This window comes from Podarcis filfolensis (assembly GCF_964270895.1).
Source record: "Podarcis filfolensis genome assembly, chromosome: 7".
Classification (NCBI taxonomy): Eukaryota; Metazoa; Chordata; class Lepidosauria; order Squamata; family Lacertidae; genus Podarcis; species Podarcis filfolensis.
The window spans coordinates 61802393-61825294 of NC_139603.1; the positions used below are offsets into that span (position 1 = coordinate 61802393).

General features: G+C 40.0%; 1 protein-coding gene across 1 annotated transcript in view; it reads right to left on the bottom strand.

Moving 5' to 3' along the window:
- Positions 1 to 3972: 3972 nt before the first annotated feature.
- Positions 3973 to 22902, bottom strand: part of MRPS28 (mitochondrial ribosomal protein S28) — a 32216-nt gene continuing 13286 nt past the window's right edge. The window contains exon 3 of the mRNA XM_083623487.1: positions 3973 to 4286. Within this exon, the coding sequence (XP_083479613.1) occupies positions 4136 to 4286 (151 nt within the window). The 3' untranslated portion in view covers positions 3973 to 4135. The remainder of the gene's footprint in view (positions 4287 to 22902) is intronic.

Below are 22902 nucleotides of genomic sequence, written 5' to 3' on the forward strand. Positions count from 1 at the left end.
TGCAGAGTGCAGACCAACTGGAAGTTTATTTGTGTAATGTTTCATTATGTTTTTATATAGGCTGGAAGCCACCCAGAGTGTCTGGGGCAACCCAGTCAGATGGGCAGGGTACAAATAAAAAAAATATTATTATTACTTCAGTGCACTAGATAACTGTGTACAGTGGTACCTCGGGTTACATACACTTCAGGTTACAGACGCTTCAGGTTACAGACTCTGCTAACCCAGAAATAGTACATCGGGTTAAGAACTTTGCTTCAGGATGAGAACAGAAATCGTGCTCCAGTGGCGTGGCGGCAGCGGGAGGCCCCATTAGCTAAAGTGGTACTTCAGGTTCAGAACAGACCTCCGGAACGAATTAAGTTCTTAACCCGAGGTACCACTGTAATTCCTTATCACAAAATACATGGCCTTTTATCAAGTTCTACATAACTCATCGGGCTAGATCATGGGTAGGCAAACTAAGGTCCAGGGGCCAGATCCGGCCCAATTGTCTTCTAAATCTGGCCTGCGGACAGTCCAGGAATTAACGTGTTTTTACATGAATGTGTCCTTTTATTTATGGGTTATTTGTGGGGCATAGGAATTCATTCATTTTCTTTTTTCAAAATATAGTCTGCCCCCCCCCCCAAGGTCTGAGGGACAGTGGACCGGCCCCCTGCTGAAAAAGTTTGCTGACCCCTGCACTAGATGGTAAACAGAACAATGTGGCAGGGTGTTTGTGTGTGTGTTGGTGATGCTGAAGCCATGGATACTTTTGTCTGTCTATGCTAGCTCCTAGTACTCAACCAACCTACCTCACTAACCACAACATATGAAAATTTGCTCCAATTCATTTAATAAGCACAGTTTTAGCCACTGGCATTATGTCTTATGCAACTTCATTCAGGACACAGTAGTCTACCAAAGTTCTGGGTGTACTTTGCAGAGTCTGTTTGAACATGTGGTTACACTGATTAACCCAGAGCAGTATAGGTAAGTTTCATAATTCAATTTGCATAACCAATAATATCTCATAGTTCTCAGGGGGGGAAATGCATATTGGATTGTGACTGACAGGCCACAAGAGTCTCTACATATTCTCAATCCAAAGAACTTTATTAAGCAGGGTATAATTGTTGGAGAAATATGTTTCCCACTGATTTGATGCTGAGCAGTCATAAATGAGCAACCACAGACATAGCCATGTTCTTGAAGTGGGAAGGGTGTGTAAAATAATGAAATGCGATTGTGGACTTGCTAGTGATACTGTTAAAGTTCTCTGAGGTGGCTCACAAAACAATACAACAATTAAAATGACAACTGTTAAAATGAAAAACGCATACAAAACACAGATTTTAAGGACCTGGTCGTAAAACATAAGTTATTTTAAAGGCCTGGATGTTCACTTGGTACCAGAAAGACCATAAAAAAATATTACCAGGCAAACCTCTCTGGTAATGCTATTTCATAACGGGGGGACTATCATAACGGGGGGACTACTACTTTACATGAGTAGAATGTGTGATTTTATTTAAAATGCATCTCTGGGTGATTTGTGGGGCATAGGAATTTGTTCATACCCCTCCCCAAATATAGTCCGGCCCCCCACAAGGTCTGAGGGACAGTGGACCAGCCCCCTGCTGAAAAAGTTTGCTGACCCCTGTACCAGGTAGCCTGACATCTGGCTGGTTGATACGGGATCAAATACTTATTTCACTCATTATAATGCACATCAATTCTGACTTTTGTCTTCTGGGTTTCTGGGAGTTTTCCTGTTGTTATTCTGGCTCTCACAGCTACAATAAACCTACCATTAAAATTATGGACTGGTCATTTCTTCGTCAGAGGGCAAATGGGCAAATTTAGCAGGGGATCAAATACTTTCCCCCTCACTGTATAGGAGAAGACAGTCTTTCAGGTAACCAGGTCCTAAGTGCTTTGAGTTTTAAAGTTTAATGCCAACAGTTTAATTTGGGCCTGGAAACAGTCTGGGAAGCAGTATAGCTGTAGAGTATGGTCAGCTCACCAGTTAATAATATTCTAGACTTGCATAATTTCTAAAGAAACACACTGTAACATACAACATTTTGCCAGACCTGGGGGCAAGGCTGAGGTGGAGCAAGGTTTCGTTTAATTTTATTAAAACATCGGAACCCTGCTTTAATTGGGCAGTTCTGCATCTGAGTAAAGGTTAGCTGGCCTACATCCAAAATAATTAATTTTAATTTAATGTACAATTGAAGATAACTAAAATTACAGTATTAGGGGGAGGAATTCAATGTAACACAGCGACAATCATTCTGTCAGCACAAGCATTTCAACTTGCCAGATGGAACGCCCCCTTTCCCCCATGCACTACTCTGGGGGGGGGGATTCTGAGCCAATTTCAGGGGGGCACAGGGGGAGGAAACGCCCTGTTGTGCTAGCAGAAGTCCTTGTGTGGACTTCTGCTAGCAGTACTTGCTGGCTGAATCTGACCCAGCATTTGGTGTTTAACTAAACAGCTCACAGATAAGCCAAGAAGGATGATAATTCCTAGCAATACCAAAAGCTCATACCAAAGAAGTACGGATGTCATATTTTGTATGGAATATAAAAGAAGCAGGGACATAAAAGTATTTCTGGTTGCCGCTCCCTTCCCCCAATGTTTGCTGGTGACACTTGTTGGTTCCTGAAAATGTATTGTCCATCTCTTTGTTTTTTAACCGGAGGGTAACATATGGAATTCATGTTCAAGCTCTCCTAATAAATAACACCATGAGAGATCAGTTGTCTTTGGCTTAGAGCATTTCCGATCTGACAAACAACCTCTCATTATTGGTTGGTATGCAGAATATGCTAAAACATGTCTCCATTCCAAGCATGTTATTTTTAAAGGCATCTTATTACCCAGAACGTGCTGTGAGAAATGTGTTATGGCTGTAGCTTATTTTAGAGTCGGAATTACCCTTGATAACTGGCCTGGACTTAAATCCAGTTTACTCTTTTACTTACCAGAAATACTGAAGAGAAGATCAAGAGTAGCTACACAGGACATTTCCAATAGTCTGGTCTTACAGGTGGAAGAAATAATTTATATACAGGGTACCTCTGGTTATGTACTTAATTTGTTCCGGAGGTCCGTTCTTAAACTGAAACTGTTCTTAACCTGAAGCACCACTTTAGCTAATGGGGGCCTCCTGTTGCTGCCGTGCCGCCGCCACACGATTTCTGTTCTCATCCTGAAGAAACGTTCTGAACCCAAGGTATTATTTCTGGGTTAGCGGAGTCTGCAACCTGAAGCGTATGTAACCCGAGGTACCACTGTACTCTGCTACGCTTCTAGTTAAGACTTGTTGTAATTCTATGAAAGATAGGTATAATGGGATTCAAGATACGAGACACAAATGCATTATGAACTTACCTAGCACACATTGCTGAAATGGCTGGAAGTGTTGAATAATTCCTTTTTTAAAGTGGCATATACTCAATTTCTTCTTGACTTATCTTGGAGGCCAAAATACACATTACATTTAAAATATTGTGCATAAAATGTGCTTACACTGGCAGCTTTTATTCTGAAGGAAAGATCAGCTGATTTGGAAAGCGCTTCTGCACCAGTTTCCTGCTGACCTCCCTCCATCCCCGCTGCTATGTGCAAACAGCAAGTTTGAGGTCAAGTAGTAGTTGGGGTTGGTAGTGTGCATTGGCCTTCAGAATGTAGCCAGTTGATTGCCACTGGAAGCTTCAGAGTTTAAGACATTCAACGGTTCACACTTTAATCAGAAAACTTCACATTTCATCTGTCATGAATTTGTGTCGCTGTTTGTCATACACGGTGAAATATACCTCTTTCTTGGATTAAATATGAATACAAAATAGAATTAATATAAACAATTAATAGTATGGAGGCAACAAAAGGGAAAAAGATATTACAGAACCAAATTTGCTAAGATGGTTTCTTTTTAATTTATATTCACTTGCATCAGTTAGGCAACAGAGGTAGAAGAATGGTTTCAAAGTTTTAATTCAATTCAAATCTTTATTGCTTAGCCAAGCCATCACAAAAAAAAAACTGAAAGTGCTGCACAAATCAAACAACTAACTAGATTTGCTAAAATGTAGTCAGGAGTGAATCTATATTGAGGGTTTTTGGGAGGGGAAATAGCATTTGCTATTTTTGTCTATTTTCTTTGCTTTCCACAAGTCCCAAGAGTACTGCATCAGCTTCCAGTAAAGTTGTGTCTGTTTTGGCTCCCAAGAATCTAGATGAAAGTTCAAGGTCAGTAAGTCTCAGCCGGACTTTGGATCCCTTCTGATATTTCCTGGTGAGAAAAAGCAAAAAATGTTCAGCACTGTTTGTACTTACATCTTCTCAAATACGGCATTTTAAATTTGGCAATAATGTGACTGTGTTGAATTCTTTCATTTACTGTAAGATATAGGGATGCGGGTGGTGCTGTGGGTTAAACCACAGAGCCTAGGACTTGCCGATCAGAAGGTCAGCGGTTCGAATCCCTGCAACGGGGTGAGCTCCCATTGCTCAGTCCCTGCTCCTGCCCACCTAGCAGTTTGAAAGCACGTCAAAGTGCAAGTAGATAAATAGGTACCGCTCCGGCGGGAAGGTAAACGGCGTTTCTGTGCACTGCTCTGGTTTACCGGAAGCGGCTTAGTCATGCTGGCCACATGACCCGGAAGCTGTATGCCGGCTCCCTTGGCCAATAAAGCGAGATGAGTGCCGTGACCCCAGAGTCTGTCACGACTGGACCTAATGGTCAGGGTCCCTTTACCTTTACTTTCTCCTTTGTGATCTTCAATAAGCTGCTTCAAATGAAAAGCTATTTTGTTGTGGTGCTTGTAACCCAAGGTACAGATCCTCATGGAGCCTCATGTTTTTTATATAGTTTGACAATAAAACAAACATCAAATCACAGAACACATCTGTGGCCTATAATCTGAGAGGACCCCTTCTAAAAATTATGAGGGTCCTTAAGGATCCATGCTTTTGATTCATGTTTTTATGTTGTGACAGCACTAGAAAGTACCAGCGCCATAATTTTAGGGTTCAGTCAATGGAGACATGAGATCTGTGATTTGATGGTGGTTTGAGAGAGGGGGGAACTATGGAGAAAATATCCAATTTCAAGAGTTTCCTTTTAACTTAAGTCTGGCTTTTGTGTGTGTGCATCTCTCTCCTGACTGCGGCAGTACCTCACCGTCTCCTTCCTGGTCACCTTGTAGCACTGGTAACAATAACAAGGAGCCATTTAACTGAAGGCTATATTGCATGGGTAGGCAAACTAAGACCCGGGGGCCAGATCCGGCCCAATCACCTTCTAAATCCGGCCCACGAATTGTCAGGGAATCAGTGTGTTTTTACAGGAGTAGAATGTGTACTTTTATTTAAAATGCATCTCTGGGTTATTTGTGGGGTATAGGAATTTGTTCTCCCCCAACCAAATATAGTCCAGCTCCCCACATGGTCTGAGGGACAGTGGACTGGCCCCCTGCTGAAAAAGTTTGCAGACCCCTGATATTTTGATCAGTCAATGCAAGCTATATCTGGAAACATTCTATTGTTATCCTAGGTTCTGCCACCACCAAGTTCCTCTATGGTTACAAGAAAGGAGAAATCTCATCATTAAAAGATTGAAATGGCAAATAAGGTATAGCATGTGAAAAGTTCAGTTCTGACTTCCAGTTGCACTTTCCCTCGCTTAATTTTTTTGCGATAGCCGGAGCCAAACAAATATTAGTTTTTGCCTTGAAGACTCTCATTTACTATGCACCCAAAGGAGCCTGCTTGTCTGAACAGGATAGAAAGAGAGCAATTAAATCTGATTTTGCAATTCTGCATGAGGAGGTGATTTGAAAGCTTTTCACTTGGAGATTTTTATTTTATTTTTTTTACATTTCCCGCTATAGGCATTCCTTAACATGTGCCAATTTTCTCTAGAAATTGCTTTGCTTTCTTAGAAGGAATTCTCTGTGCTAAGGCTTTGACATGATGAATGTAAAGCACACTAAAGCGAAAAGACCCATCATCTGTTTCAGTATGGACTCATGCTAGAAAAAAAACTTACTGGTACTTCTTTATAACTGGAGCTTCCTGGCTATTATATACACCTCATCCCACTAACACCCACCATAGCCTTGAAATTAGGAATGGACCTAATTAGTGAGAGAACTCTCACTACAACTAGTTGGAAGAACTAGTTGTTAGTTACTGTTGCAAGCCAAGCCACTATAAAATTTTTGCTTTGTTTTGCCGATCATCAGGGCTTCCAATACAGTTATACAGTACAGCTGAATTTATAACGTAGTATTCAAAGCCTAAAACAACTGTCATAAGCAGGCCACAATGGAGTCTCCAGTGTAGGGGTAGCCTATGTATCGCTCTCTACACATTGTGGGCTATACTATTGAGCAGCTCCATCCCGCATGGCTAATAGTCGGTGATGATGGGAGATGAAGTTCCCAACATCTGGAGAGTGCCACACTGGTTCAGGAAAATTCAAAATACAAGTCAAGATGAGTGCTATCACAGGATGTTTTGGTCTCTCTCCCCAATCCAGATAAACAGCCAGGCATGCAACAGAACACACTTTAGTCGGATTTCCTGTGATGAGATATTCTGATTTTTAGGACAGCTAAGAATAAATAATTATTATTGCAGAATTGTTTATTTTCTAGGAACAGCTTTTTGTATGGTAGAAAGGGGGTGGGTTTGCATTATACACATCATTTTCATTCAAATGTACACGAAGCCAATCTCCCTCCCAAAGTACTGGACAAAATAATACCATTTAAAAAAGAAAGGCCCATGTGGGATTCAGAAAATTACAGATTTGCTAATCTAAGTGCTATAAAACAGGCACACTGTTGAAAACATCAAAACTAAAAGAACTAACTGTATAAAAGAACAAGCCGTATGAAAGAAAAATCTGCATGGCTTCTGCAGTAGGTCACTTTTGACAGGTTGGCAGATCCACACTAACTTGACACCATATGGCATCAGGTGAATCTGTGCCCACCAGAAAGCAGAAGAGCCTTGGGTGCTATATTTAAAAAGCTTTCAGTAGGGATTGACTTCAGCCAGGAGCTCCTGAGTGGAACCAATCTTAGCTGTCCTTAGACTCAGCACCAGATTTAAATAGCACTGAATGTAAGCCCTGATGTGAAGAAACAATCAGGAATGCACACCTGCTGCTGCAACTTTAACCTGTCTCACACCTGATGCCATATGATGACAGGTAGTGGGGTGGCTGGTTGAACATTTTGCCCACGGACCAGAGGTTTCCCTTCCCTGGCATAGGGTGATAGCAAACAAAATCTTACTCAAGAGTAGATCCACTAAAACCAATCTTCCTAAGACAATTGATTTCAATTGTTCTGAGAGTATGACTAATATCAATAAAAAATAAATTTATTTTTAAAATACATAAGTAAAGCATTCTAGGCTGCAAACTCTCTTTTAATAAAAAAAATTTCAACAATAATCTGTATACTGTTGCTGCTGCCCATTGAAAAAGTTGTGTGCTGTAGAATGTTGCATCTAGAGAGATTTTTTTCCAGGGGATGGGGGCGGGGAATCACCTTTCTCTTCTTTTTTAAGGCATATTTGCCTCCCTCTGGGACTTATATACATTTCCTTTCAAATCAAAGATGAAATCTGTAACCTTTTCATTGTGGCAAAACGCAGAAGAATTTGACAACTGAAACTCTGGAAAAGTAACTCCTGTCATCGCAAAACTTGTATCGCATGTGATTATGTCATAAAGAAACAGTTAATGCCAGTCACCTTTCAAGGCAGCATTATAGAATTTATCACCTAATTTGAGATGAAACGCCATCTCAAAAGGACAGTGACAGGAGATAACTGTCTCTTTCCTTCAGACTGTCTGAAGTACCTGCACATCTATGCATAACATCAAAATAACTCTTCCTTGCTCTCCCAGCCATATGTTTCCAGTACCATAAGGTTTACATACTTTTTGAGTGCCTCTTGTCAAGCATCAGGGCTTGAATAGCAAAAAGACAGAAGCAAGCAAGCAAGCAAGCACACACACATGCCAAGAGCCCCTAAATGTCACAATAGCCAGCTTACATCAAGACATCTTTGTGTACCCCATATTATCTTCTGGTTCTGGAGGGTGAAGTTGCAAAATGCTAAAAAATGATGGGCCAAACCATAATTCTCCCCATAGCAGCCAGTGTGCGCAAGCAGATATGTAACAATATGCAAACCTTTCCCAGTGTAAGATCTGTGAAACTTGAAAATATTTCACTGAATCCAAGGGTATGTTTTGCCTCTCATTACTGTTTAACAATAATGATGTGGGAAACATTTTATTTGTTACCACTCTGAATGTAATAATATTTCAGTTGGATGAAAAGCAATGCAAGTTGCTTTGTGTGTTCATTCAAACTGTTTTTAAACCTATTTTTAGTTGTTTTATTGTATATCTTATTGTAAGTACCTTGAGATTAGTAAATAAAGCACAACTTCACAATAAGAATGTAAGACAACAAGACATCAAGCTGCCGTTTTACAAATGTTTTCGAATTTCATGCTGTTTTCTTTTTTTTTAATGTAACTAGCTACTGTATTTCATTAGCCAAGTCCGTGGATTGTCTGTTCTTAAAAGTCGCATTCTGAGGGAGCGTAATGATTACTGCAGTGGTTTGCACCTTGAAAAGAAAAAGAATGACATGCTATCTGAGGTACAGAACTGACAAGAGGAGTCTGTATTCTGCAGTGTAGTTCAAGGCTGCTGTTAAGCTGAAATTTCAGCAAATGAATGGGTTTGTTCCTCAGCATCTCTCACACTTGAATTTCAACAGAATCAGGTCTCACACAAGGGAGCATAGTGATGATAGGGACTCCCACCAATGATATGGCTCAGCTTCCTTTGGTCATGTAAGTTCAGAGCTATGTTGGTGCTCCCAGAGGCTCAGGTTACAACAGACTACTTTCCTGATACAGGAAGCTGGGCTACCAGGAGCATACAACAATAGTCTGTCAACATTTGCATTGGTTCCCTATTTATCTTGTCTTCTAGGTTCAAATCAAGAGCTATTTTTGACCCACACAACCCAAAAATTGTTATGGTCCAAATACGTAAGACTGCACATTCCTGTACTGTATTAAGCAAGATGCATTTCTGCCACACACACTCCTAAACACTGTTAAGTCCTTCCTATTTCATCTTTTTCAGCGACAATGGTGAATCCAGCAGGTTGGCAGTTTCAAAGTTTGAGGTTTTAAGCTTTCTTACATTGGATTTAAAATTGGGATTCGTGGTTACATCCAATGTTGCATGTGCAGAAGGCAGCTCATGCAAGCAATCTTGCCCCTTCTCACCCCCCCCCGAAAAGCTTTCCCAAGGGCCTGAAGACCTAGTGAACATTGTGAGCTGCATTTTGCAGGGCTTCATGCGAGGTGGGAGGAATCTTGCACCACACAAACAAAGCTCCTAGTTTCTCCTTCCACTACAGCCCTGTAAAACAAAACCCACAGTTGTCTGGTAGGTCCTCTATCCAACTTTCTGGAGAGGGTACAGGTAACTTCAGAGGAACAGAGAAAGATTTGTTATGTAAACTGCTGTTGACTGAAGCACTACTGGGTGTACCCCCAAGATCTTTTGTCCTTTTCTAATTTTGTGGATACTTAGTCCAAGCCTCTGGGAAGTGGTAGCCTACACAGTTACAAAGATAGATGTTTATTGTGTGGCTCTTTTTTATTATTTTTCAAGAAGAGATTCTATTCCACCTCTAGGGTCAAAACTCCTGTAATTCATGTTGTTAAATCTTGAAACGCACAGAAGCGGCATTGATACCTAGAATTGAAGCAAGCCACATGACTATGCTAACTATGTGAAGCATACCTCGTAAGACTGTCTGCTGGAGGAGTATGTTATTAGCTAGGCTTGGATGAAACAATCCACTGCTCACAAAACTACTTTAAATGTACAGTCTCCACTAGAGTGGGGGGAAAGTCAGAAAACTAAAACAATACATTACACTGCATTCCCAACTCTGCAGCAGTTCCCACCACAGGCAGCACTTTGTCTTCAACAAAGAGACTCACATTCTATGCTACTAAAATCTCTATACTGGCTAATACTGTAAGAACGCCAAGAGGAACATCTGTGTGCTCAGAACTATACAAACCCAGCTTTAAATAAAAACCCTCACAAACAATGCCCATGTGATTGCTTGGTTAGGAGGCACTCCTACATTCTTTTCCCATATCCTCAAATGTGTATTATTATTTTTATCCAAACGCATGTTTCGTTGTCTAAATTAATTGAGTTTCATGAAGTTTATCTTCTATCACCAACAATGATCTGCATTTCTTTTTAGAATAAGCAACTGCTGTAGAAGTTAAGCAGAATTCATCACTGAATAGCATTAATGCCAGGTATAATGGTTGCAGTTTAATCACAGAATAAAACTAATATGAGATTACTGTAAATCGTATATTGTACTACAGAAAATCATGGCGATAGCCACCAGCTTTTCAAACAGTTATAATGGGGGGAAATGTTGTAATTCATCATGATTTTAACAAAAGACTCACAAACACATATATGCACACAATGAGCTGCAGCATAAAAAACTTCAAAACTGTACATTTTAAAAATTATTTATATGGAGGCATAATCTTCAGATATGGGGAATTCAGCTAAAAGTACTTCTTCATTTTATGGTTTGTGAGGTTTTTATTGTGTTTAATGGTATGTTATTTATCACAGAATTATAGAACTGTAAAAGTTGGAAGGCACCCTGAGACTCATCTGGTCCAACCCCTTGCAATGCAGGAATCTCAACTAAAGCATCCATGACAGATGCCCAAACAGCCGCTGCTTAAAAGCCTCCAAGGAAGGAAAGTCCACAACCTTTCGTGGGAGTCTGTTCCACTGTCAAACAGTTCTTACGCGAGTTTAAGAATTACTGTCAGGTGCCTTGGTGGGTTTCTTCAACTGAAGGGCTGGGCAAAATTTTGTTAGTTAATAAATGAAGCCAGAATCAGATATTGTTCCTGAACACTCCCAGTTAATTAATAAATACACATTTTTAAGCATTATTAATTCTAAGACCACCTTGCGCCAAACAATAATATGGCAGTTGAAATTTATAGTAATAGGTATTAAAGATGAGAAAACATTAAAATGAGAAGGGCGGAAGAGCTATCATGTGCACCACGTTAAAGTTAATTAAAATAAATGATTGCCCTCCCCCCCCCCAAAAAAATCAGGATCATGCATATATGAAGTATGGATGCAATGCATAAATGTAACTTGTATTCACAGTATTTCTTTCAAACAGGATAAAACTATGTTTTGTAGTTAAAAAAAATACTTGATCTTATTGATGCTGCACAAAATGTCAATAATAACAATAAGGAATTTCATTTTTTTCAACTTACTGTATCTGGGCCTTATATTTTTATTTTTTTATTTTTTTTAATGTGCAACTAAAATAGCCCCCCTACTACTTTTCATATATTCCCTTTTTGAAAAAAATGATTGATTCATATCCCTGTAGACATACTGTTTGAATAAACCATTATTCTGTATGTTATTTAAACTGTATGTTATTTAGGATGTGTCTGAGCAATTTCATCTGGGAACTGTTGGCCACCACAAGGGGTTTTCTATCATCATCTTCTCCAATAAACCTATAGTGCAGCAGATCTTCTGTGGGTCTTAGTCTGATACCAAATCTGTCTTTTCAGCTCATCAAATAGGTGTCACAGGTTCATAAGTTCCCACTGCGAAGTCCTTCAAGTGTGTGTGCTTAACATTGAGGAATATGTGGCTGTATTACAGAACTTGGCTACGGGCCACAATTATGCAGTACACTCTAGAATGTAAGTGGGTAAATAATGGTTAATTGTGTTGTATTGTATTTTTTATTTACTTTGTTGGAAGCCGCCCAGAGTGGCTGGGGAAACCCAGCCAGATGGGCAGGGTATAAATAATTTATTAGTAGTAGTAGTAATGGTACATCAGGGTAGGTATAGCAGTCAGTGCAAAAACTGGGGTTTTTAGGACCACCATAGTAAATTAATTTAAATTTTACATGGATGCAATTCATAATGGGCACAATTAGTAATAAAGAATACTTGGTTTGAGTCAAACATAAAGGTGTCCTAAAGTAAGTGGATAGTGTGATAGGATTACGGCATATTCTATTTATTATAGCACCACCTATAGGCCTTGATCAGAGTTTTTGCTCTTTGCCTTGTTTCTCTCAAGCACAGCTTGTTGAAGTCCCAGGCAGCGGTGATTCAGCTTGCTCCATCTAACAAAGAGATCATTCCACATAAGGGGCAACAACAGGGGGCATTAAGGAGGCAGGTAGACTTCTTCACAGTCTCTGTTCATCGAAGTCCCCTGCTTGGTAACATCTCTCACCCCGGGAATCATCTGCATGAAACAATTCAGTACTGCAAATCAAGATGTGTTCTCTTAGTTATGTTGTTGCAACTTTGTAAGGAGCACCATCAGAGCTACCACCCTCGAAGGAAAATGCTGTGTGTTTAGGCTGATGTTTGGGTGTAAAATTTTCTGCATACCTATGCTTTTCTGTGATGGAAAGCATTTGTTTTCCTGAGTATGGCTGCAAATTAATATCAGCTGCATTCACACATGACTAAGCCATGGCCTGTTTAACAAACCACAGGTTGTCTCACAGATGAGCAAACAAGACATGGTTTGTTTCTCCAAACCTTGATTTGTTCTCCAGTTGCTATTGGCTCTGTAGCTTGGGAAGGCTGTTCCATTTCGACCAAACACCAAATCTAAATAAAACAAGCCTTGCCCTCACATTGTAATTTGTTGCCAGGAAACAAACCATGGTTAATCTGCTTGGCTGGGTCTGGGCATTCAAACAAACCACACTTTTAAAAATGTGCTGCATTTCAGTCTGACATTTTCAGGCTTATAACTTCATTTAAATGAAATGAAGGCCTCCTTCCTTATACCAACCATCTTGGGTCCTATGACTGACAGGAGAGGCCCTGTAGGTAGTCGTGCCACCAGGTGTTGCTTGGTCAGGGCCTTCTAAGTACCCAATCCCCATTTGTAGAATGTCTTCCCTGGTGAAGTGTGTCTGTCTCCCATTCAGGAGGAATGGAAAACCTTCCTGTTCAGTGAGTCATTTAGTGACTTAAAACATACTGTTTCTGGCAATGCTGAAAGTATTAGCTATGAAGGTATGTTACTGTTTTATAATGTTGTGAAGATGTTTTTAAATGTGTTTCTATTTTATTTTCAATTGTATTGTTTTACTATTTGTTGTTTGCTGCACCATGCTACTTTGGCAGGACGGTAGGAAATAAAATAAATCTATGAAGATACTCCTAAGAGCATAATGAACCTATATTTTTTCAGTAGTATACATTTCTGAGAAAATATAATAAATTCAAATTAAGTTTACTGATTTGATCATAAGAAGTTTAAAATACCAACTAGAAATTATAAATAAGCCTACGTATTGGTGAAACAATCACAGCAGCTTTAACTAATTCTGCTCTTCTTAGGAAAAACAAAATAAATTACTATGCTATATTTATCCTTTCTGACCAAAAGAAAGTCAGCAAAGTACCCTATTAAAATAGGAGGAAGTAGCTGATGCTAAAATGAAATATAAACAGGCCTTCTGTAGTTGTGTTGTACAGATGCATAACATATGCATAACATATGTACAACACAGCCAGATGGAAACCCAGCCAGATGGGCGGGGTATAAATTATTATTGTTATTATTACATGCCATTTTAAAAAATAAGCAACCAAAAAATATCAGAAGTCCCCTTCATAGCAACTTGGAAAAAGCCTTTTCAGTGTAGCTGACCCTGTACTGTGGAACAGCATCCCTGTTGAAATCTGACAGATACCACTATTTGTCGTTTCCAGAAATAACTAAAAACATCCTTATGTCAACAAGCTTTTCAAAGCTTGAGGGGGGCGGATTTAGGTCTCTGCCCTGGTTGTTTATTTCCATTGTTTTTAAACTTATCTGTGAGAGAAGTTGCATTGTTTTAAAATCTACTTTTCATGATTTATTGCATAGTTGTAAGTCGCCTTGAAATTCATAAAAAGTTGACCCATAAATCAAATAAATAAAAATAAATGAATGGTTATACCTAACAAAGTCATCCATTAATTAGCACAAGGCCTTTTATCTTGGGGCAACCCAGTCAGATGGACGGGCTGCAAATATAGTAGTAGTAGTAGTAGCAGTAGTAGTAGTAGTAGTAGTAGTAGTAGTAGAAGAAGAAGAAGAAGAAGAATTACTACTACTACCTGTGAAATGGGACTTCCCTTCTCTCTCTCTCTCTCCTCTCACTATGCTACCCCCTGCAGCCCTCCCTATTCTGAGAGAGCAGGTTTGAGGGGAGAGGAAGTCCTGTTGTGGCAGTGGAAGTCACTGTGACTTGGTGGGAGCCAACAACTCAATAATAATAGTAGTAGTAGTAGTAGTAATAATAATAATAATAATAATAATAATAATAATAATAATAGTTTGTAGAAATGGAAGAGCCAAAATTTAGAGAACTGTACTGCGATTAAGATCTATTTCTCAATGAGTTGGTAAACCAGTATCTGGGCTTCCCACTTGGTTCACATGATGAAATGATCTTCTAATTTCCTCCTGGATCTTAAACCCTTCCTTCTAAGTCTAGCCTTCTCTATGACATCAAGTTTTCTATATACAGGGTATGTAGTGGACAACATGCTAAACCTGGCTTTTGAACTGGCTTATCACAAACCAAACCATAATCAACATGAACTGCAGTTTGTTGATTTGGACAGCATGATAAAACTGTGATTAAGCAAAAATAGAAGTGAAACATTCCAAACTCCTCCTGTTGCTACATGCTCCTGTTGCATGATGGAATGTCCCAAAGTTTAATATAATAGTTCAGCCGGTAAAGCATGAGACTCTTAATCTCAGGGTTATGGGTTTGAGCCCCACGCTGGGCAAAAAGATTCCTGCATTGCAGGGGGTTGGGCCAAATGACCCTTGTGGTCCCTTCCAACTCTACAATTCTATTATTAAGTCCCATCTGTAATTTTAGGTGATGCAGCCTAGACACAAGTCTACAACATCAGTGAGAACCAGGCCCAAGGAAGACTAAATTTCAAGATCCTGTCCCTTCTTTTTAAAAAAATTAAGCAGGCCTTGTGGCCTGAAAATGTTATATGAATTCATTTTTTTAAAAACGAATTAAAAAGACAACCAAGTCATGCCTTTTCAAACAGCTGATCTCTTGTAACTTGAAGCCATTGGTTCAAGTTCTACCCTCCTGAGCGGGAGAAAACAAGCATGCTCCCTCTTCCATGTGACAGCCTTTAAGAACACTCCAGATTGTTCACAGATTTCTACGGGTGAGAATCACACTGCCAAGAACAAGAGAAAAGCCCACCTTCAGCTGGCGAGGGTTATCAGCCATTTCACAGCAGAGTACATTAAGACACACTACACAAATCATATACCCGAGTGTGAGCAAGATTAATTGAACCTCAGTATCTCTCTTTTTATTTGCCATCTCGGAAGGTGCTTGAAGCTTTCCCACAATATCAAGTTGCCTCTGTGTGTGGGTGTGGGTGTGTACACACCAAACACCTCAGAGATAATTCATTTCACTTTCAACCACTTTTTCAAACAAACTTTTCTAAACAAAAGCATTTATCTGCATTTAAGTGGCAGGTGAAATTCTAGCACACTTCTCAATAAAAAGAACAGAGCCGCTTTACTGTTCAACAAAAGATTGAGGAAAGTATTGGCAGTACCAGCAATCTAGAAATACCCTTGGGGTAAAGAATTATTCTGAAAGTTTTCTCACACTCAGACAAAAGGGGGAAAGCAGTGCGTATAAAGTGATTCTATCCACTGATGTACTGGGCCATCCAATCCCTCGTTAAACACTTTGAGACATCTAAATAATGTTAACAGTTGGCTCTCTGAGACAGGAGGTGCCTGATTTGGAAACCTAAACAGGAAAGCAGATATTGACTGCGGCTTAAGAGAATTACTTTCTTTTAAAATATATTGTTTATTAAGATCATAATTTGAATAGCATTTAATTGTGAAGTTACTAAAATATTACTAAAAATATTAAATATTAAAAAATATTATTAAATATAAAAAATATACAAACACCAAGGGCATATCAACATGGAACCAAACAATAATTTTCAAAATTTACCATCTAATAAATTCCAAATCCAGTTCAGATATAAAAACTATTTAGTATTCAATACTTAGCTTACAACTTTAAATCAGCTTTTGCCATTCCACTGCCCATTTTTTCAAGGCTGTTCATTTTACTATCTTTAATTGCTCTCATATCATATTTAATCATTCTCTTTTCTTTGGTTCTTTGTTTACCTCTCAATACATAACAAAGCATTCCGGTGGTGCTTAATACATATATCAGCTATTTCTGATATAACTTGTGGCAAATTTGCTTTATATAATCAGTGGGTTGAGGTTGAATCCTGACGAGACAGAAGTACTGTTTGTAGGGGCAGGGTAGGCAGGTCGGGGTGGGCTCCCTGGTCCTGAATGGGGTAACTGTGTCGTTAAAAGATCAGGCATGCAACTTTTGGATCAATTTGAACTCACAGCTGTCCATGGAGGTGCAGGTTAACTTTGTGTCCAGGACAGCTATCTACCAGCTCCATCTGGGATTCTGGCTGGGACCCTATCTGCCTGCACACTGACTCGCCAGAGTGGTACATGCCCTGGTTATCTCCCGCTTCGACGATTGCAATGCACTCTACGTGGGGCTACCTTTGAAGATGACTCAGAAACTACAACTAATCCAGAATGCTGCAGCTAGACTGGTGACTGGGAGTGGCCACTGGGACCATATAACACCAGTCCTAAAGGATCTTCACTGGCTCCCAATACATTTCCAAGCACAATTTAAAATGTTGGTGCTGACTTTTACAGCCCTTTACGGCCTCAGCCCTGTATACCTGAAGGAGTGCCTCCATCCCCGTTGTTCAGCCCAGACATTGAGGTCCACTTCCAAGGGCCCTCTGGCAGTTCCCTCAATGTGAAAAATGAAGTTACAAGGAGCCAAGAAGAGGGCCTTCTCTGTAGTCGCGTGCACCATGTGGAACACCCTCCCGTCAACTCCAGTAAACGTGAAAGAAACAGCAGCAGAAAGTAATCTTTTTAAATTCCAAGCACTTTACTTCTAAGATTTTAATTATAACCATACCACAGAAAGATAACATATTTATAAGAAAATAGAAATTTCCACATTTTTAAGTGAGCATTGAAGTGAAATGCAGGGACAAAAGAAATAAGAAGAATAGAAGACTTCTAACATGTACTCCGAAGCCTCTCTGCCTATACGGAAGAAACATCCATCACATTGTTGCTGAACAACTTGTTTTGGGTACAAGAGATTTTATGAAACGTAGGCCTTCCTCTTCCATAAGAAAGGACATTTTGCTCAATACCAAGATCCTCTCATGCCTTGCTATTAACTTTTCAAGCACTCCTTATCCCAGAAAGTTTATATTAAAAACTACAAGAGGCTCAAAAGTGTAATGCACTGTGTCACTGGAGCCTGATCTGAACAATGGCTGGTATTATCACATGGAAAAGACTAGTACAACTGCATATTAAATATCCCATTCTGCTTCTGGCCTTTCTTTGCACTCCCCACTTTAAAGAAAATGTTCCCTGCATAATTTTGAAGAAAATGCTGAATGAAGTAACAAAGTCTGAAGTGGCTTAGGGGAAGGCGTTGGTCATTTACAGTTGACAGCCTGGCTTTATGTTACACACAGTATTTTTAGGCTTTTCACTAATCCCTCTTCTTTTTCATTCAGAACCTTATGTTACTTGAGAATTTGACAGGAAGTTTCGTACAGACAAGGCCTTCCACATATTGGCAGCTGATGACCAGATCAAACACCCGGATTGGAAGCTTTCATCCAACAAAGACTAAGCAAACAAATGCAAACTTTATTCTCTTTCTACAAAGTGGAGGGAAGAATACAATTTTCACATTTCATGAGTAACCACATGGGACCCACTGAAATAGGACTGTGACATATGTATGACTGAACCACAGAGTACTGTAAAATGTGGTTTATTCTACTTATCTTTGGGAAAACTCATTTATGACATTCCTGCACTGCAGGGGGTTGGACTAGCTGACCCCCAGGACCCCTTCAAACTCTACAGTTCTATGATTCAATGAACCTATTCTTCCCCACAAGTCTTCATAAGACAGCTGATGGTGGAACACTGAGGGGTGGGGTGGGGAGAGAGACTGTGTTTGTCACTTACCCACCTTGTTGCCTTCTTAAGGAAACAGCTGCCAGAAAAACTGTTAAGGGGTTTCTGACCTTTTGCGTCCCGTTATAAAAGTTGTGTGTGGCCACTGTGGGATATGAAGTGGCTTTTTGATAAGTGTTATGCTCTCTTAAATAAAATTAATTGTTGAACCGTTAGTGCTATAGTAGTATTATAATCTTAATTCTATACAGTGGTACTTCTGGTTGCGAATGGGATCCATTCCGGAGCCCCGTTTGCAACATGAAACCCGTGTCTACGCATGGGCAGGTCGCAATTCACCGCTTCTGCACATGCGCGTGATGTCATTTTGTGCGTCTGCGCATGTGTGAGTAGAGAAACCTGGAAGTAACCCTTTCTGGTACTTCCGGGTCGCTGTGGGACGCAACCTGAAAAAATGTACCATGAAGCAAACGTAACAAAAGGTTTGACTGTATTATGGTCGTGACTCTCACCTTTGTACAGGAGACATTCCAGCTACGCAAAAGTCAGAGGTTTCTACACACACACACACACACACACACACACACACACACACACACTTCTCCATCCAGACAAGCAAGATGCACTATCCAATTTCAAGGACACATTCTAGCCAGGCAGTGGCTCTTGGGGAGGGCTCAGAGCAGGGCTGAGGAGGGACGTGGCCTGGGAAAAAGTCTGGAGGGGTCACATTCAGTGATGTCTTACAACTATCAACAAATAATTATACCAAACAAGAATATCTACACCCTGAACCAATTTCTTGGTTCACCGCTCCCATCACTCCCTGTTGCTGCAGAGGAAACATGCATTTCCTCTCTGCTCCTCCAGCCAGTTAGTCATGTTACAGTTGGGGAGAAGCCAGAGATGTTTGGGGATTTCACCCAGTGTTGGTCATCATACAACTGACGGGCGAAGGAAAGATTATTTGTTGTGCTTTTAAAAAACCACAACGCACCATATTCTCCTTTCTTTTCAGTATGTCTGACTTCTGGCTAGAGATATAAACGTTTTTGATTGTGCACCAATTGTAAATTCTTCTGAAGTTCCAAAGCTGATGTCAGACCCCACTGACTGAATAGTGCAGCTGTCAGTATAGGCAAAATGGTTCCTGTCCTAATCCTGTTCTGACCTCCGAGTGGAGCCTGAGAACCTGCCAGAAAGGTGCTCTCACAGTACCAGACATCAAGCAACAGCTGCACAAGTTGGGCAAATTCAGCAGCTGTTTTTTGTTGTTGTTTTTTAATATCATTCTGGACAGACTTCACATTTCACAATGATTTTGCAGAGCAGAAGACACAAAACATCTAAGAATTTCACGAATGTCTTGTTTTATTCAGAAGAAGATATAGAGAAATTGCCTTCACCGCTACCCAAGTTCTTTTCAAATTTCATGACTGATGCTCTCTCTCCAAGGCAGTACTGCCTTACTTTTTTGGTTTGTTTTTAATCTACTAAGTTAGCTTTAAGAAACAGACCTGAAAGAAAAAGACATTCATATGCCAATATGGAACATTAGATGTATTATTTGACTCTCCCTGACTCCTCAAGTGTTCTTACATTATCTCTTCTCTGTTGCTTGTTATCTGCTTTGTTTGCTTCTTTTTTCTGCTTGCTGTTAAAAGGTTGCACCTTGGGCCTCTCAAAAGTGGGACAAAAAATGAATGTGATACTGTATTATTATCCCCGACATGCTCCCACTGAGAGGAACAGTAGGGCTGGATCTCAATGCATCAAAGAAGCGTTTCAGTTAAAAGCGTTGTAAATTTAAACAGGGGAAACAGGTAGAGAAAAACGGGACTCCACATCGCCATCTGGTGGCACAATGTTATATTGCATATACAATGCAGATAAATCGCTTTTTCTTTACCAATCTAGCCGAGTCCTAGGATGTCAACAGGAGGAAATAAAGGGCCGAGCAATCCAAGCCTGCCCCTGACCCTGCCGCCTCGGCACTCACAGCAGCAGATGGTGGTGGTTGGGAGGCAGAGTGGGTCTGATCAGGCCTGGATTGGGCACTATGCCAGAAGACACTGGCTGTGAGAGGAGCTCAGGATCCAGGAGATTCCATGCTGGGCCCTTTTATTATTTTGCTGTACATGCCAATAAAAAAGGACCCCAGTTCTGAACAGTGGACAAGATTGAGGTACTAGGCATCCTGCCACCATCATACCCACCCACCATACCCTTCTCGGTGCACTGTTTGGGCTCTAGAGATCCTTCTGTATTTCACATGCCTACAATCTAATGAAAAAAAAAATGCAACTAAACTTGCTGCCATTTCTGCTTGCATTGAAATTAAGCACACGGTAGACAGAAGAGGCAAGCGCATTTCTTGCATTCTTTCAGACAGGGTTGTGGCACCATGCAAGTGCAAGGTACAGTGGTACCTCGGGTTACAGACACTTCAAGTTACAGACTCTTCAGGTTACAGACTCCGCTAACCCAGAAATATTACCTCGGGTTAAGAACTTTGCTTCAGGATGAGAACAGAAATTGTGCGGCGGTGTGGCGGCAGCAGGCAGCCCCATTAGCTAAAGTGGTACCTCAGGTTAAGAACAGTTTCAGGTTAAGAACGGACCTCCAGAACGAATTAAGTTCTTAACCAGAGGTACCACTGTAGTTTCTTTTAACCTTTCCACAATCCCCATTCCTTCCCTCAAGGTATCTCACTCACACTATCAGAAACTCTGCAACCAGCATTTAAGAAATGCTCATTAATCTGACACAGTAATCTGGTATCTTAAAAATGAGATCAAAAAGGCTTGTTCCTATATATTCTTACTCATATTCACATAAGAAATAAATGGTATCCATAGTTGCTCTTTGTGCTGTATTCTTATATGGAAAAGCATTTCATCTGGGCTCAGATTTCAGATGCAGAGGAATGAAGCATAATAAAAAATACCAAGTTGAAGCAAAAGCAGAAGATCTGAAAGAGAGGCACTTCTCTATATCTGGTACAGTCAGACAAAGCTGACATTTTTCTACAGGTTTAATTAGTCCATCCACTTGTGACTGAGTTTTGTCGAGTACAGTGGCTCGTAACAATGACCATGTTCACTGACAGTTACCCTTCTTTCCGAAACCGTTATAGAGTTTTTAGACTTGCACTGGGAAAATGTCCACCTGCATTCTTCAAGCCTGGGCAGCATCCTACTTTCTCACAACAGGTAAGTACAAGCACAGAATGTTGCTAAGACAGTCAAGACCCTGCCAAAAACTGATACTACAAGTTTCTGCTGTTGTCTTAGGAAAATCCCATTTTATACTGGCCATGGCTTTCAGCCAATACCTAATTAAGACACTTAGCAAAACAGAGAAAGATGTGTCTTTTATTCAGCCTATAGGGAGTTACAAATATTGCAAGGAAGCTTTTTAAACAACACGTTGTTCTTTAGACATGGTGTCCAGAGGAAAATTGGTTTACAGTTTCATGCTGTAACATGCCAAGGCTTTGGGTTCTTTTAGTTAGAACAAAGGAAGGGAAAAAACTGAGCAAACTTACTAATAAGATTACAAGGATGCCTAAGGGTTTCAGGTTATATAGATTTTCCAGGGACACAAATTAAAAATAAGCACCAAAACTAGTAGGAAATTTCTTCTACTCTAGTATCATTCAGCTCCTATAAAATCCTTGGAAGGCATACAAAAAGAAGGAAAAATAAAACATTATTCAACAACACTATCACTTAGATTGTGTAAAATATTATTTTGTTAAACCTTTTTTACCCAGAATACTCCTTTGCTCTTAAATATGCAAAAACACGGGACTGAACTGCTGGACTGATCTAAAGATTCAAAACTACCGTTTTATAAAGTATGGTTGAACGTTCAGCTTTCTTTTATCTTTGTACACTAGGCTTGGGCAAGCTTTACCCTAAAAAGTAGCTTATTAAGTATTTTAAATATTCAGAATAGGTGAATATTTGCATATAGCATTTGCCCAGCTCCCTCACTATCCCTTCTGAGGCAAAGAAGAAGAAAAAGCAAACCAATGTTCTTACTAAGCCAAATCTGGAGACAGAGACCTTGTTCTATAAGCAGGGTACTTCAACTGGTACAAAATATAGCAGTAAGACTTTTAACTAAGGCTTGTTGTATGCAACATATCTCAATCGTCATTGACTGCCATTTGTTTCTGGGTCCAATTCAAGGTGCCATTAGCCTTTAAGGGATTTTAAAGCCATTTGGCGCCAGAATACCTAAAGAATTGTATCATCCCACATGTACCAATTTGCACATTCTCGTCAACAGCCAAGTTCCTCTCCTCATTTCCCTGCATCAGAAGTGAGGTGGGTGAGCAGTATAGCCTGGGACCTATCAGTCATTGCTGATTATATCTTCCTGAGTAGGTCTCTTTGGCCCAGTCACTGCATGCTTTTTACAACTGGCACTGAAAACCCAGCTCTTCAATAATGCTGATGCTGCAGCGTAAGTATTCCCCACTCTCTGTATTTTACATGATTTGACTGTTATAATTTTAATTTTTATATTGTACACAATTTTACTCTTTATTGCTTTTGTGTAAAGCCACTTTGAGAGCCCTTCAGGGGAAAAGTGTGGGCTACAAAATAAAATAAATAATAGAAGTAAACTCATTGTAAGTCAAAGCATTGCATTGCCC